Genomic DNA, 17,865 nt, shown 5'->3' on the forward strand with positions numbered 1-17,865 from the left:
GAATGTTAGCAGAATAGGGACACATCATAATACAGTAAAACAATCAAGTCAGAGGGAGTACAGCTGCATTAAGTTTCAAGGGAGTAAGGCAAGGCTAGATGGCCTCTACTTTAATGCCAGGAGTATTACAGGTAAAACGGATGAGTTAAGGGTGAGGATTGACACGTGGAATTGTGATATAGTAGCCATCACTGAGACATGGTTGAGGGAGGGGCAGGATTGGCAGCTCAACATTCCGGGATATAGAATCTTCAGGCGAGACAGGGAAAGGGGTAAAAGAGGAGGAAGCATTGCATTATTAGCTAAGGAGTCAGTTACTGCTGTAAGGAGAGATGATATCTTGGAGGGGGCATCAAATGAAGATTTGTGGGTAGAGTTTATGAATAAAAAAGGGGCAGCCACATTGTTAGGTGTTTATTATAGACCTCCAGATAATCAGCAGGAAATTGAGGAGCAAATATGTGCACAATTTGCGGAGGTGTGTAAAAACAATAACAATAGGGTAATTATATTAGATGATTTCAACTTTCCCAACAATAATTGGGATAGACATAGTGTTAAGGGCTTGGATGGAGTGGATTTCTTCAAATGTGCACAGGAGAACTTTTTAGGTCAATATGTAGAGGGTCCAACAAGGGATGGCTGGACATAATTCTGGGGAATGAAGCCAGACAGGCGGCTGGGGTGGTGTTGGGGGGGCATTTTAGTGATAGCGACCACAACATGGTACAATTTAAACTTGTTATGGACAAAGAAATAGACAAGTTGCAAAAAAATGTTTTGGATTGGGGGAGAGCGGATTTTAGTAAAATAAGGCAGGGTCTGGCCAAGGTAGACTGGGCAGAGCTACTTGTGGGGAAATCTACAGAGGAGTAGTGTGGAGCGTTCAAAAAGGAAATGAGGAGGGTACAGGCTCAACATGTTCCCTCTAGTGATAGGAAGGAGTAACAAGCCCAGAGACCATGGATGACCAGAGGTATTCAGGATATGATGAAAGGAAAAGAGAGGCTTTTAGCAGGTACAAGGGAAGCATATCAGCAGAGGCATTAGTGGAGTACAGGAAGTGCAGAGTGGAGCTTAAGAAAGCAATTAGGAGAGCAAAGAGGGGATATGAGAAAGCTCTGGCTGGTAAAAGTAGGGAAAATCCCAAGATATTCCAGAAGGATATCAATGGGAAGAGGATAACCAGGGAAAGAGTAGGACCAATTCGGGACCAAGGGGGCAATCTATGGGTGGAGCCAGAGGACATCGGTAGAGTGTTGAACGAATACTTCACATCCGTCTTCACCCAAGAGAATGAGGCTGAAGGTATCGAACTCGAGTAGAGAGACTGCGAGGTTCTTGAGCAAATTGATTTAGGGATTGACAAGGTATTGGAGGTGTTGGCAGGCTTAAAAGTGGACAAATCTCCAGGTCCAGATGATTTGTGTCCCAGATTGCTGAGGGCGGCAAGGGAGGAGATCACAGGGGCTCTGACACAAATTTTTAATTCCTTTCTGGCCACGGGGGAGGTGCCAGAGGACTGGAGAACAGCTAATGTGGTTCCGCTATTTAGGAAGAAAACAAGGCTATGGGTCAAGTGCTGGTAAATGGAATAAGGTAGGAAGGTCAGGGATTTCTCACGTGTCGGTGCAGACCCGATGGGCCGAAGGGCCTCTACTGCAGTGTGTGATTCTGCTCCCCCTCCCCCATCCCCTATCCCCTGTTCTCACCCTGTAGCTGGCTCTCTCCCAACCTCCCCACAGGGTTTATCTGGCCAATCGTTCTTGCCCTACATGCCCTGTTCTCCCCACCCCCGCCCCGCCCCCCGGGCTGTTCCCTCCCCACCCCCGCCCCCCCCCGGGCTGTTCTCTCCCCCCCCCCCGCGCTGTTCTCTCCCCCCCCCCCGCGCTGTTCTCTCCCCCCCGCGCTGTTCTCTCCCCCCCCGCGCTGTTCTCTCCCCCCCCGCGCTGTTCTCTCCCCCCCCCGCGCTGTTCTCTCCCCCCCCCGCGCTGTTCTCTCCCCCCCCGCGCTGTTCTCTCCCCCCCCGCGCTGTTCTCTCCCCCCCCGCGCTGTTCTCTCCTCTTCCCCCCCGCGCTGTTCTCTCCTCTCCCCCCCCCCCCCCATCCCATGTTCTCTCTGTCCTGAACTCGGGAAGATGGCGGCGGCTCAGTCCTGGGTGAGTGTCTGGCTCGGGTTTGCAGTGACGGGAGGGAACGAGTGAGGAGCCGGGAGAGAGAGAGAGAGAGAGAGTGGGAGGGATGGATGGATGGTGATGATGATGATGGGCAGGATATATGGCGGCTCCTTCTTTCCGCTGCCCTGGGCTCGGGATCAAGTTTAAAATCGGCGCCTCCGTTTCCAGGGTAACCGAGGCCTCAGGCTCCAACAGCCCAGAGAAAAAAACAAATAAAGACACGGAGAAAAATAAAACTCAGTCACTGAGAGTAAAACCCCTACAGTGTAAACTCAGTCACTGAGAGCAAAAGCCCCACAGTGTAAACTCAGACACTGAGAGTAAAACCCCCAGAGTGTAAACTCAGTCACTGAGAGCAAAACCCCCACAGTGTAAACTCAGGCACTGAGAGTAAAACCCCTACAGTGTAAACTCAGACACTGAGAGTAAAACCCCTACAGTGTAAACTCAGTCACTGAGAGCAAAACCCCCACAGTGTAAACTCAGTCACTGAGAGTAAAACCCCTACAGTGTAAACTCAGTCACTGAGAGTAAAACCCCTACAGTGTAAACTCAGTCACTGAGAGCAAAACCCCCACAGTGTAAACTCAGTCAGAGAGTAAAACCCCCACAGTGTAAACTCAGTCAGAGTAAAACCCCCACAGTGTAAACTCAGAGTAAAACCCCCCACAGTGTAAACTCAGAGTAAAACCCCCACAGTGTAAACTCAGTCACAGAAAGTAAAACCCCCACAGTGTAAACTCAGAGTAAAACCCCCACAGTGTAAACTCAGAGTAAAACCCCCACAGTGTAAACTCAGTCACAGAAAGTAAAACCCCCACAGTGTAAACTCAGAGTAAAACCCCCACAGTGTAAACTCAGTCAGAGTAAAACCACCACAGTGTAAACTCAGTCAGAGTAAAACCCCCACAGTGTAAACTCAGTCACAGAGAGTAAAACTCCCACATAGTAAACTCCGTCACTGAGAGTAAAATTCCTACATAGTAAACTCCATCACTGAGAGTAAAATTCCCACAGTGTAATCTCTGTCACTGTGAATATAATCCCCACAGTGTAAACTCAGTCAGAGTAAATCCCCCAGATGGTAAAAGCAAAAAACTGCGGATGCTGGAAACCAAAACAAAAATAAAAATACCTGGAAAAACTCAGCAGGTCTGGCAGCATCTGCGGAGAGGAACACAGTTAACGTTTCGAGTCCGTATGACTCTTCAACAGAACTGTTCATCCCCCAGATGGTAAACTCATTCACTGAGAGTAAAACCCCCACAGTATAAACTCAGTCACTGAGAGTAAAACCCCCACAGTGTAAACTCAGTCAGAGTAAAACCCCCTCAGTGTAAACTCAGCCTGAGTATAACCCCCACAGTGTAAACTCAGTCAGAGAGTAAAACCCCCACAGTGTAAACTCAGTCACTGAGAGTAAAACCCCCACATAGTAAACTCCGTCACTGAGAGTAAAATTCCCACAGTGTAATCTCCGTCACTGTGAATAAAATCCCCACAGTGTAAACTCAGTCATTGAGAGTAAAACCCCCACTGTGTAAACTCAGTCACAGAGAATAGAACTCCTGTAGTGTAAACTCAGTCAGAGTAAAACCCCCACAGTGTAAACTCAGTCACTGAGAGTAAAACCCTCACAGTGTAACTCAGGAATCATCTATCGTTTATTTCTGTTAATTTTTGCTTCTAGATTTGCAGAAGGTGTGACGAGCTCCACATAATGCTTTACATTTATGCCAGTGTAGATTGTGCCTTGTCACAGTTTTCCTGGAGAAACTGGAAGAATTGTGGACTATTTTAAACCAATCAATTTAGTCCTCTGTTGTATAAATTAGTGTTTGAGTTCTGTAGTACCTTATCAATGTTTCTACTTCTGTGAATACTGTTTTTATTTGTAAACAAAACTGCACAATAGTTTAGCCTGTACAAAGTAGCCTAATGACATTTCTGTTGTCTGAATTGACAAGCGATGCGGGAGGAATCATATACACTCTTCAGCCATAGCTCAGTTGGTAGCATTCTCACTTCTAAGTCATAAAGTTGCGGTACAAGTTCCACTCAGACTTGAGCACGATGATCTAGATTGACACTCTGCTGTCACTTTTCCAATCGTATGTTAAATCGGGCCGACTGCCACCCCGCACTCGCCCCTCCCCCAACCCCCGGTATGCCTTCTTAGGTGAATGTAAAATATCCCACTCACTACTTGAAGAAGAGGCATTTTATTCCAGTAACCCAGTCAATATTTATCTCTCAACCTATACCTGAAACACTCTAGTCATGCATCTCATTGCTAGTTGTGGGAGCTTGCTGTGTAAATTGACTGCTTCGTTTTTACAATACAACAGTAACTGCCCTTCACAGGCTGTGAAGTGCTTTGGGATGTTTTGAGGTTGTGGAGGGTGTTATATAAATGCAAGTTTTTCTTTATTTGGTTTTTTGTGATCATATTTAAGCAACCTGGAATTAAATGAACTTTATTTTAGTGGATATGGGGATTAAATAATTTAATACAGCTGTTTGTTGAAAAACATACTATAATTATTGAGCGCCCACGAGCAAAGAGGAAGAGCCAAATAAAGGCAAATTTGTCCGGTCTGTTGAAAGGAATTCTAGAATTGTAGAATACTACAGCACATAAAGAGGCCATTTAACCCATTGATTCTGTACGGGATCTTTCGAAGACCAATCCGGTTGGTCCCACTGGATGCATTGGTGGTCATCTTTCAAAATCCTATAGACTTTGGAATGGTTCCTGCAGATTGGAAGGTGGAAAATGTAACCCCACTATTGAAGAAAGGAGGGAGAGAGAAAATGAGGAACTGGTGGATGTGGTATATTTAGATTTTCAGCAAGTTTTTGATAAGGTTCCACACGAGGTTAGTAAACAAAATTAGAGCACGTGGGATGGGGGGGAATATATTGGCATGGATTGTGAACTGGTTAATGGACAGAAAACAGAGAGTAGGAATAAATGGGTCATTCTCAGGTTGGCAGGCTGTGACTAGTGGGATCTGGCAAGGATCACTGCTTGGACCCCAGTTATTCACAACCAATGATTTGGATGTGAGGATTAAATGTAATATTTCCAAGTTTGCGGATGACATAAAACTACAAGGAAGTGTGAGTTGTAAGGAGGATACAAAGACACTTCAAGGGGATTTGGAGAGGCTAAGTGACTGGGCAAACATTTGGCAGATGGAATACAATGTGGGGAAATGCGAGGTTATCTACTTTGATAGAAAAACATAAATACAGAGTATATCTGAAATGGTGAGAGACTGGGAAGTGTTGAACTTCAAAGGAACTTGGGTGTCCTTGTTAATGAGACTCTGAAAGCTAATATGCCGGTGCAGCAAGCAATTAGGAAGGCAAATGGTATGTTGACCTTTATTACCAGAGGATTTGAATATTGGAGTAAAGATGTCTTGGCAATTATATACAGCCTTGGTGAGACAGCATGTGTGCCTTTTACCTAAGGAAAGTTACACTTACCATAGAAGGAGTTCAGTGAAGGTTCACTAAATTAATTCCTGGGATAGAGGGATTGTCCTATGAGGGAAGATTAAATAGACTGGGCTTTTATTCTCTGAGTTTAGAAGAATGAGAGGTGATCTCATTCAAACATACAAAATATTTACAGGGCTCGACAGATGCAGGAAGAATGTTTCCCTTGGCTGGAGGGGGGGTGGGGGGGGTCTAGAACCAGGGGACACAGCCTTAGAATAAGGGGCAGGCCATTTAGAACTGGGATGAGGAGGAATTTCTTCACTCAAAGACAAGTAAATCTTTGGAATTCTCTGCCCCAGAGGGCTGTGGAGGCTCAGTCACTGAGTATGTTTAAGACTGAGATCAATAGATTTCTACATATTAAAAACATCAAGGGATATGGGGATAGTGCAGGAAAATGGTGTTAAAATGGAAGATCAGTCTTGATCTCATTGAATGGTAGAATGGGCTCGAAGGGTTGAATGGCCTATTCCTGCTCCTATTTCTTATGTTCTTACGTTCACTCTTTTCCAAATCCTTGTAATTTTTTCTTCTTTGAGCATTTATGTAATTACCTTTTGAAGGCTACTATTGAATCCATATTCATCATCATTTCAGGCAACACGGTCCAAATCTGGATAATTATCTGAAGACAAAATATTTGCAGGACCTCGAAGAAAGGTTGGGGGAGGTTGGTTGCTCTTGTAGAAAGTCAGCTTGGACATGATGGGCTGAATGGCTGCCTCCTGTGCTGTAACCTTCTATTCTATGAAATCCTAACCACTTGTTGCATTTTTTTCCCCTCACGTCCCGTCTTGTTCTTTTACCAATCCACCTTTAATCTGTGCCCTCTCGTTATCAATCCTTCAGTCATTGGCAACAGTTTCTCTTTATCTACTCTATCTAAACCCTTCATGATTTTAAACTCCTCTATCAAATCTCCTCTTAGCCTTCTCTGCTGTAAGGAAAATAACTCAATTTTCTACATTCTCTCCATGTAACTGTAATCCCTTAGCTCTGGAACTATCCTGATAAACCTCTTATGTACCCTTCAAAGCCTTCACATCTTTCCTTGTGTGTGCTGTGCAGAATTGGGCACAGTATTCTAACTAGGGCCGAACTAGTGTTTTATGTAGGTTCAGCGTAACTTCCTGCCTTTTGTACACTATTTATAAAGACCAGGGTCCCATATGCTTTATTAAGTGCTTTTTTAACATGTCCTATCATCTTCAAATATTTCAAAAAATGGATAGGTTAGGCTTGACATGGTCCCAGCCAGCTTTGTTGTGGCAGACACCATTGTAAACGGGGAAGAAGCTTTGCTGGTAGAACTTTTGTGAAGTAGTGAATAGAGGCCATCCAGAAATGCTGTGTGCAGTTTTACCAATATCGATTTACCATAAAACACAAGAGTGCCAAGTGGAACCACTGTCAAGGAATGCTAGTGTGCAAAGCTTTAGAGTTTATTGTAGAAATAGTGCATGTTTTTTGGCCTGGCTGTGGATAGTATGTGACCAGTCACAAATCATGATGGATGGATCCAGTTTCCCTGATCTGAAAAGTTGAATACTCTTAATGTACTTAATATATTTCATAAAATATTTGCTTCAACTCATTTACTGGAAGTAGGTCTTTGAATTGGAATGGTTTTTAACAAGTGCGTATGCAATCTGTTTCTCATCAGCCTTCTATTCTGAAGTATTATTTGTTGAAAGCATTGGCATATTGTGAATGAATATAGTACCATTTGTTTAGTCTATACAGGAATCATAATTTTTCTATTTTTCAATTTCAATTTCAAATTTTTAAAGCCCAATGTGGCGACATCAAATCACTGATACTGAAGTTTTAGAAAGGATAAAATAATGGCCTGGATTTTGCAGTTATCTAAGAATTGACAGTGCTCTTCAATGACTTCGAAGAAAGCTGCCCACAGTGATCACGTGATCTCTGTGGCATGGATTTTCCCTTTCCCAATGGCAGTTTAAATCTGTTGCTAAGCCAAGGGCATCTCCAGGCATCCAGCAGCAGTGATGTCATTAAACATTGGCAAGTAATCAATCTCATTGAAGAACTTTTATGGACAGTGACTAGGAAGTAACATTATCCTTTACTTTTTATAAATTTTACAGAAGGATGAAATTAAGATATAAACATTAGAAGCTGAAATATCATAATCTTATTTTTATTATATTGAAGAATGAAATTTTTACCATAATGAAAAAAAATCATTGCATAGATATAAGATTAGTTTTCCAGGGACAGAGAGGTTGCTTTGAAGTAGTTATGACTGAACATAAGAACATACTCGACCCTTCATGCCTGCTCTGTCTTTCAATAAAATCACGGCTGATCTGATTATAACCTCAACTCTACGTTCCTTCCTACCCCTGATAACCTTTCATCCCCTTGCTTATCAAGAATCTATCTACCTCTATCTTTAAAATATTTTTAGACTCTGCTTCAACAGTCTTTTGAGGGAGAGAGTTCTAAAGACTCACAACCCTCTGAGTGCACTATTCAATACCCAGTTACACATAAAAGGGGAGGCTCTCATCAGTTCAGTGATTTCTAGATGATTGCTGCCTGTGAAGACTTTAACATTGCATCCTTTGGTGAAGCAGCAAATTACTGCAGCAATTTCTGGATTTCTATCTTTCACTGTGCCTGGGTGGATGCCAGAAGTTGCTGTAATAGTGAATAGTGAAACAAGATAATAGTGAATACTGATGGTTTCGCTGTTAGTATAATGGCAAAATCTGGACCATTGTTTCACTGGGAGGCTGCCTGATATAAAGAAATCAAAATATAAAGAAAGATTTGAACATGAGGGTCTTTCTTCATTAGAACAACACATTATAGAGTGATGTAGTGGGAGTGTTTAAAATGATGGAAGTGTGGGACAGGGTAGATAGAAGCAGACTGTTTCAGTAGGTAAGGGAGCAGGAATGAGGGGTGAAACTATAAATTAAGAGATTTAGAGCAGAGGGCAGGAGAAATGTCTTCGCACAGAGAGTTGTGAGGATGTGGAATTCAGTTCCAGGATTGAGGCAGAAACTGTATCAACATTCCAGATTAGACTGGATAGACAGATGAGGGAAAAGGGTCCAGGGTGAGTAAATGTATTCGCATGCTTATAGGGCAAAAACCAATACAGACTGGTTGGACTGAATGGCCTGTTTTCTATTGTAACTGCTGTGTATGTATTTCTATGTACTTGCTGATTTACCTTGTCCTTTTTCGCTCTTTTTAACCCTTCAGATCCTTCACTTAAGTTTCATATCTTTTTCCAACCACTTGTATCAAACTGTTGAATTTTTAACCACCCAGATCTGACAGTGAATGTTGGGTCCAAAAATATTTATTACTGTGTGAGTTCTAAGAAAAATCTTTTTAATTTCTGCCATTGAGCTGAGCTCACACCAGATGGTGTTGAGGTCTGAAATGTAAAATACTCACTCTTTTGTGTGTTGCTAAGTGACTTTCTATCTAATAAACTTTATTTCGGCATTTACCAAATATGTGTTATTTTGAAACAAATGTGGTTAAATGCTGTCTTGGAATTGTTTTTATGCATTGATATTGTATTACTAGTAGGAATGGTAGCTATGGGGTCTACACCAAGGAGAGATTGCATTGTTATCTTATAGACCACCATAGTATTTGGTCCTAATGCATTGTGAATGATAGTTTCCAGACTTGAGTAGGGAGAAGAAGCAACATATATAGAAATCCTTTACACTGCTGGAGAGCTCCCTTGGATTCCATACTCATAATCAAATGTATCTTGTTGAATTTTCTTCTGGAATTCGCTGTCTTCTCTTCAACCGTAGCCTCAGCCCCTTCCCTCAACTTTCCCTTTTCCTGTTTCTTCCTTGACTTTGTGATGGCCTTTGAGCTGGAAGCAGTTACAGTAAGGAAAATTTGTAATTTCTTAAAAATGTTTGTGGAATCTGTAATTGATTTTAAAGTGTTTGAAAAGGACTTTTAAGAGTTTTTATCACTTGAAAAGGAATCAATTATAATTTTTGGATCATAAGAAATACTGGTCCATGTGACCTGGTGAGCTTTGACCCAGAAGCAGTACCAACAGGAAGGAAGTTAAAATATGGAGACTGTATGGCAGACAAAGAAGAGCTGGAAAGTGGAGGCAGCCAGCTAGCACATTTAGGTCTACTGCTGCTGTTTCTTTTCATTTCTTCCATTTCTGAGTGACTGAATACCTAGAATTAGACATACTGTGTGAAGTGAAAGGTGGTTCTCGTGGATCCACACGACCACTACCGGAGCTGAGAAGATTCTGGAAAGAAATGTGCCACTGAGTAGAAGATTGCACAGGCAGTATTCTGTTTACATAGGTGCTACTGCCTGCAGAGAATTGGCTAGGTCATTGAAGGAAAGGGACTGGAATTCTGCCAGAGGAAGATCTAAGCTCGGAAGAACTGTGTGTCTGTGTGCCATACGGGTGGAGTTGACTGTCTAGAAAAATCTAAGAGATTTATCTTGGTTGTGTCTGTGATTCCATATGTGATTTATAGTTTGTACTGATTGTGATTTGCCTGTTAATTTATGTTGATTCTGATTTGTGTTAAAATTAAAGTTACAAAAAGTGAAATCTTGTTTCAGTATTTTCTTCATCTGGGGTCGTTCGGTAAATTTGGTTATTTTGGTTTATGGATTCCCATGGGGATCGTAATACTGCATTGATATTTACTTCTTAATGTCAAGTGCTTTAAGATGTCTTCCTACCAATGTGAAGCATTATAAAAACATTCCTATAGAAATTAAGAGTTATGATCATTGAACATTGTCATGGCATATATAAGTTAGAAGGAAAACTGTTAACAAACAGATGGTACATAATGCACAAAATGTCATAGATCTATGTCAACTTCTGAGTGTCAAGTTAGTTTTGAGGCATCTGCATGATAATGACCCTTGACTTTCCTCCATAAGCTGCAGACTCTTTCAGAGCATTGTTATCAAAAGGCACATAGAGTTGAAAGCGCAGCCATAGAAAGAAGCTGAAGGTCTTGGGATGATGAAACCAAGATTGCACTGCTTGTGCAAGTTGGAATGATCAGTATGAGGACCTCATTGTGGGGGTATCCGGCTGGACTGCGCGATGTAGCTATGGAGGGGAAAGAGCAATGGCAGCCTGTGCTTGTGAAGGAGGTATCATTTTGGCAATGGTTAGGGAAATGGGGAGTGATTTTTTTGAAAAACTCTTCAATTTGCAACCTGAAACCCAAAATTTAGTTGAATAGTCGAGGGTTCCAAATTGAGTATAACCTGAAGGAAGAAATTGTCAGGATAATTGAAGGCTGAAAGTCAGCACAGTTATAATGTCAGCAGTTATCCTCCTCAATGCGAACCATTCCCAAACTGAAGGCTGCTTTAAATCTATATCAAAAACAACACACAAAGGCTACACTAAATGTGAAACAGAACTACTTGGGAAAAACTGCCTTAATTATGATCTCAATTATTTTTATACACCCCCAGATTGTTCCCATTTCCTTCCCTCCTATTTAACCTGAAGGCACTGATTTGCTGTGGTATAGACCCAAGGCTCTGGCAGCCTTGTAGCAGTGTAGTTAAGTGGATTTTGTATTCGCAGAACTGCGTCTGCTTTACTATTTCTTTACTTAGTGTGGACAGCACAAATATGTGCAATGAAATCATATCACACAAAATTCAGAACTATATTTATTGATCAAAACTTTTGTGTAATGGACACTGTTTTTGGTAGACTTGCAAAATCCTATGATATTTCTGTATGCTTCAGTGTTTGTGACCTGCGTCCATTTATTGTCGGTGCCAGAATTAACAGAGAAAGCAGATGCCATTCAGTTAACACTGAGAGTTGATAAACTGAGGTGAACATACAAAATTGACAGGCAGGCAAAGATCCAGCTGGTCCAACGAGTCTGTCCCACTCTGTTATAGTGCAATTAAACATCATAACCCTTATTGTACCCCACTCACCAGGAACCACACAACCTAAGAAAGACATAAAAAGCAGAAGGAAACATGAAGGCTAATTCAGGGAAGTGAAACATTGGAAATTTCTCTCTGAACCCTGAAGGTGATCCAAACAACTTCCAAGAGACAAGTAACTGTAAGACACATTGCCCAATATCTTACCTATCTTTTGTAAGCTGCAAAATCTAGGAACTCATCTAACCATCATCTGAGCACTTGTGATCCATCCGTACACATTGCACCAACAATTCCACTGACTGTTGGCTTTTGTGAGGTCAAACCTAGATCTATGCTTATGTAACTTACATGCATGATTCCTAATATTCCCTACTTTCTAATTCAATTAGCCCACCCTCACGAACAGAATCTAATCCTGTCATTTTAATGGTATAATCAAATCACAGTCTCTGTTTTCCTAAAGTAGAAAGGCCCAACTCTAACAGCCTATTGTAACGAAGGATCTGTGAACTGAGTGTGGAATTCCATCTCTTATATGATACCAATACAGTCTATTTTTACCTTCAGAATAGAAAATGCTGGCAATAGATAATAGGCAGTCAGCATCTGCAAGGAGAACAGGCAGGTTAATGTTTTGTGTGTAAGAACTGAGAGTAGGGCCTTATGCCTGATATGTGATCCCACTTTCTCTTCCCAGATACTGATTGAGCAGTTGTGTGGTTTATTTGCAGTTTCTTTTCCTCTTATTTGTACCTCTTGCAGTTGATTGAAAGTACTTGTTTCTGATGTAACCAGAAGATGGGACTCAGTCACTCTATTGGTAATTGAATATCAGTGATGTCTGTTATACGTCAGTTGATGAAGGATGAAACCGGAGCCAATTTTTATTCAGTTTAGGTTTATTCACAAAGTGAAATATTCCTAACTGAATAACACCACAGTATCTCTTTATACTCTTTCGAGCAGTCACAGATTGCAACTCTTTTGAGTACAATCACAGTTCTTGGTTTCCAGGAGTGGGACATGAACCCACAACCCTCTGATTCAAAGGCGAGGGTGCTATGAACTGAGCCACAGCTGACACCTCCTATCTCTTTATACTCTTTCGAGTTATCAACAGTCACAGATTGCAACTCTTTGAGTACAATCACAGTTCTTGGTTTTCCGGGAGTGGGACATGAACCCACAACCCTCTGATTCAAAGGCGAGGGTGCTATGAACTGAGCCACAGCTGACACCTCCTATCTCTTTATAGTGTCTCTTTATAGGTGCTCAAGTAACAACCTGGTCAATGCCCCCCACCTGCATATAGTTAAACCACAGTTGATATACAATTAACAATGTCTGGGGTAGGTGTCTAACTTGTGACTGTTAGCCTCACCTCATAAGTATTGATACTTGAGTCAGTATCTAATTTACGATTGATAATCTCATAGACGTCTACAGCACAGAAGGACGCCATTCAGCTGATCATGTCTGTGCCGGTCAACAAAGATCTGACTGCACTAATTCCATTTTTCAGTGCTTGGCCCATAGCCCTGGAGGCTATGGCAACGCAATTGCCTTGGATTTTGATGTTTGGACTAGATATCCAATTTGTGATTAAGATTTGCCCAAAGTTGATAGCCTTCAGTCGGTCCAGTAGTTTATAAGGCCAGCCCTTGAGCAGTCACTCCTTCGGTTTATGGTTCTTGCCCGAAGTTACTGAGAACTGTTATACAATGCAAAATAATCTTTGTGTTGCACAACCCTTTTAAAACAGAGATGAGAAACTTTTTCTCCAAAAGGGCAGTTGGTATGTGGATTTCTTTTCCCCAGAAAGTAGTGGAGGCTGGGTCTTTAAACTATTCAAGACTGAATTAGACAGATTTTTGTTCGGCGACGGAACCGAGGGTTATGAGGGGCAGACAGGAGAGACCACAACCAGATCAGCCATGATCTTATTGAATGGTGGAGCAGGTTTGAAGGGCCAAATGGCCTCCTCCTGCTCCTATGTTCCTAACCCAAGTTTGGAAAGGCCAATCTATGAATGGCTGTCTTCATAGCCCAGTTGAATAAAGTAGGAAAGAAATTTTCACTCAGCCACCATTCTGCTTTATTGAAATGCTCACTGTATCATGTAATGTATTTTCTTTTTATGAAATTGTGGGAATTATTGATAGCTGTATGGGAAAAAAGCTTTTCAGTTATTTTTAAAAGTTATTGACTGTTCTGTAAGGAATTGCAAAATGCTGTTGACATTTCTACGTATAATTAAGAAAATTGTCCTGTTTTTAAAAGCAGGATTTTCCATGGGACCTACTAAGTATAAATATAGTTGTTGTGATACATGTTATTTATTAAGTTACTTATACAATTATAATTAAGGCTAAGTACTGCAATGTCTTCACTCTAGACTATAAAGGCAAGTTCTATTTGGCTAATGGTTGCAAGTTTTCTGGCTTTGAACTACTTGAACAACAAAGCTGTGTTTTTTATCCTGTGTGGTGCATATATACAAGGATCTCCTCAATCCTGTCTGCAATTTTATGGTACTAAATGCTAAACTTTATATGCAGAGTTAACCACTTACTGGCGCTGATTGATTGAAATGACTCTAATCTTAGAATCACCTATGCTGGATCCTGCAATCCACCAGCAATCACAATTTAGGAATAGAATTGTTCTCAATCTGGGCATTCTGTGGGGTTTATGTTGACCCAGATTATGCAATCAATGGCTAAACAATGGCACTTGGTGTTCACCTCGACAAAATCTTCCCACAAAATTTTAGTGGGCCCCAGTGCTTTGACTTCCCCTCTTCTGATAGCAGTTTAAATTTGGCACATTCTACCAAGGGTCTGTAGAATCTAGCAGCAAGGTAGGCAGTAGGGATGCTGATTGAAGAATCCTTCCAGGTGGCAAAGCAGCAAGTAAAAAAGTAGGAAAATTATATTTAAATCATTGGTGAAAACTGCAACAGGGCACCCTGTGGAGGAACATAGTTTCGCTGACTGGCTTTCGGATGCGTGTGTGGTTGTCAGCAGATTTGCCTAATAATAACCAGCCTTGCCATTAATTGTACTGCAAGCTGTGGAACATTGTCTTTTAGGAGCTGGAGCATGCTGGAAATCAGAAGCACTCTAGTCTACAAATGGTAGTGTAACACAGGAAAAATTTGCTTAGATACAACTGAAGCTCAGCATGGTGGCTGGTAGCAGCAGAGCACTTCTGTTCCTTCTGACTCATGAGGGAAAACATTTACCTCCTGGATCTAGCTGTTTTCGCCACTCTTCGACCCAGATTTCCTCTCACAGCACTTAAATTTAAAACTGGGATATTTGAGCTACGTAGCCTCATTAAAGCTGTTAAATTTCAGACCCTTCCATGGAGAGCATGTTAGTCACTTGACCTCCCACCCCCATCCTTAGCCTGTCCCCTGTTAAAAGTGGAAATGGGCATGTTGGGGGTTGGGTTATGATTTTGGAAATTTTAACCCCCACGTTGCCACTTTAATCCCTCCACCACCACCAGACAGGCAGAAATTCCCTGCACCTAATCACCATCACAGCCATCATCTTTTCCGTTTTCGTTGAGGCTGGAAATCAGGGAGCTGTGGATGTCTCATTATAGGGAGAGAAAGGAAAGTAAATTTTCTTCAGGCATTATATTGGCCATCATGTCGAGAGGGCAACTGAGTTTGTACAAATGTGACAGCTATAAGTTGTGGAAACTGTATCTAAATTATAAGCAAATTCAATGGGGCAATCAATACGATCGCAATCAGCAATTTTAATCATCATTATAACATGGCGGTGAGTACAAAAGGTGGATATTAACCCATTCCTTTGGAGCAGGATCTTCATGTCTCATTCCTGACTGCTCTGTCCTCCTACTGTGGGGTGTTTATTATATATTCTTTACTTAATAAGAATTTCTGACCTGTTCCCAGATGATCAGTGGCCCAGCAACCTCCATTGCTCATATATACAAATAATCATCATGCATTATTACCAATCCTGATTTCATTTGCACCCCTCCACCAATGCACCTTTCCCCGCCCCCCAGCACACCCCCCCACCCCCCATGCCACCTCTGCGAACTTAACCTCTCTCTCTGATGTCAGCAGTTTTCAGTAGACACAATTTGGGCAAGCTAACATGAGTGAGTGTAAGATTACAGCATACCTATTAGTTTATTTAATCTCCCAGTTTTTCCTCTGTGTGAATGGAATCTCATGCATAGATCATGATATGAAACCTGGTCCTGGTTTAATTTACAGAGAAAGTTGGCACAATATTGCATTTTTTTTCTGTGCCCCAGTCAAAGTTAAGTAATCAAGTGACACTGACAATGCCATATTGCTGAAATCTACCTTTTGCCTATAGTAAATCCATCCTTGTTTTCTGAAGCCACCATGACATCGGCCTTCCCTATCTTGTAATATCCTTCAGCCTCAGTCCTCTGAGATAACTGTATTCAGCTAATTCTTGAGCATCCCCGATTTTAATTGTTCCATCACTGGGGACTGTGCCTTCTGCTGCTGAGACCCTAAACTCCAGAATTCCTTCTCCAAACCTCTCCGCCTCTCTTTCTTTCCTCTTTAAGATGCTGCTTAAAGCCCACCTCTTTGACCAAGCTTTTGCCCATCTCCCCTGATATTGCATTATGTGACTTGGTGTCAAATGTTTCTTTATAACACTCCTGTAAAGCACCTTGGGGTGCATTTTATTACGTTAAAAATGCAACATGAATAGAAGTTGTTGTTATAACCTTAATTGTGCTGTCTGATTTAGAGTTTTATTCTTCTGTTAGCCGAAGACAAGGAGAACACAACAGGCCTTGTGTCAATTCAGTGAGCTAATTACAGTAACAAAGATTTGCATTCAACTCCTGGGCATTGCTGCTTGAACGCCTATTGGTTAGATTTTACCATCATGGGGTTTTTGGGTGGCCAATAGGTTGTGAAGTGTGGCACATGTAAGCACCATGCGGCTGCAATATCATGCAGCCTGGCTGTGCACAGTTCTGGTTGAGGCATCGGAGTATGTGCAAAAACAGGTTTACAAGGATGATACCAGAAAGGCACGTTATACCTTTCAGGGAAAAACTGAACAGGCTGGTACTCTGTTCTTTAGAAAAGAGGAGCCTCGGGCTGACCTGACAGAGATCTTTAAAATTATGAGTGGGTTCGATAGAGTAGGCTTTTGGAAAATCCTTCCACTTGTGGAGGAGACCAAAACTAGGGGATATAGTTACAATATAGTCGCTAATAAATCCAATAAGGAATTCAGAAGAAATTTCTTTATTCAGAGAATTTTGGGCATTGTGAACTCACTTCACAGAGTGGTTGAGATGAATAGCTTAGATGCATTGAAGGGAAAGCTAGATGAATAGATAAAGGAGAAATAGATAGATATGTTGAAGGGTGAGATGAAGTAGGAGGAGGCTCATGTGGTGTATACAAACTGACATAGACCAGTTAGGCTGAATGGTCTGTTTCAGTGCAGTAAAATTCTATCTAACAGTGTTGTTCATCACCTTGCTGCTTGCTGTCATGTTTGCCCAGAGAGTAGCTGATTACACATCACAGCTGGCAATGAAGTGCTTCAGGACGTCGAGTGGATGTGAAAAGCTTAAAATGCAGGTTCTGCCTTTTGAGCACATGAGAAATATCTGGTGAAGCTCTGAAACTGTAACATTAATTATAAATTGAAAAGAAAACAGCCCAGAAAACGCTGGAAATACCCATCAGGTCTGCCAGGATCTGTAAAGAGAAAAGATCAGTTCATATCTTGAGTTGTATTCCCTTTATCGCTTCCCCTGAAAGGCCAACACCTGAAATGTAAACCTGTCTTTTCTTTTTCCAGTGTTGGTGAGCCTGCTGTGTGTTTGCAGTGTTTTAGTTCACAGTTCCAACATGAGCAGCTAGGATGTTTGACTCCATACAAGGCATGTGGAATACATGACCTTGTTAATGTACAATAAAATCTAATCGGATTAAAGTACAATGAACAGTGATTTGAGATTTACTACAGTAGGGCAAAATGAGCCTTTTAATTTGCAACTGAGACTCTAAGATAATGTAATTGTGACTTAAAATGGGATTCATTAGTACAGATTTGCATGTTTCTTTGTTCTGTTTTAGACTAATGTATTTATTATCAGATTGGACTATTTTACAGAAGAAATTTTGCATTTTTATTTTCAATGAATGTGCAGCTTTGCATCATGCTGAGAAAGGATCTGTTTTCAACTCCATTTTCTGCTTCGTTATG

General features: G+C 41.5%; 1 protein-coding gene across 1 annotated transcript in view; it reads left to right on the plus strand.

Moving 5' to 3' along the window:
* The first annotated feature begins 2,137 nt into the window (after nt 1–2,137).
* LOC144685323 (ran-binding protein 17-like) overlaps nt 2,138–17,865 on the plus strand; it is a 947,082-nt gene continuing 931,354 nt past the window's right edge. The window contains exon 1 of the mRNA XM_078549733.1: nt 2,138–2,158. Coding sequence (XP_078405859.1) covers nt 2,138–2,158 — 21 coding nt within the window. The remainder of the gene's footprint in view (nt 2,159–17,865) is intronic.

The sequence above is a fragment of the Cetorhinus maximus genome, chromosome 10 (genome assembly GCF_964194155.1).
Source record: "Cetorhinus maximus chromosome 10, sCetMax3.hap1.1, whole genome shotgun sequence".
NCBI classification, from domain to species: domain Eukaryota; kingdom Metazoa; phylum Chordata; class Chondrichthyes; order Lamniformes; family Cetorhinidae; genus Cetorhinus; species Cetorhinus maximus.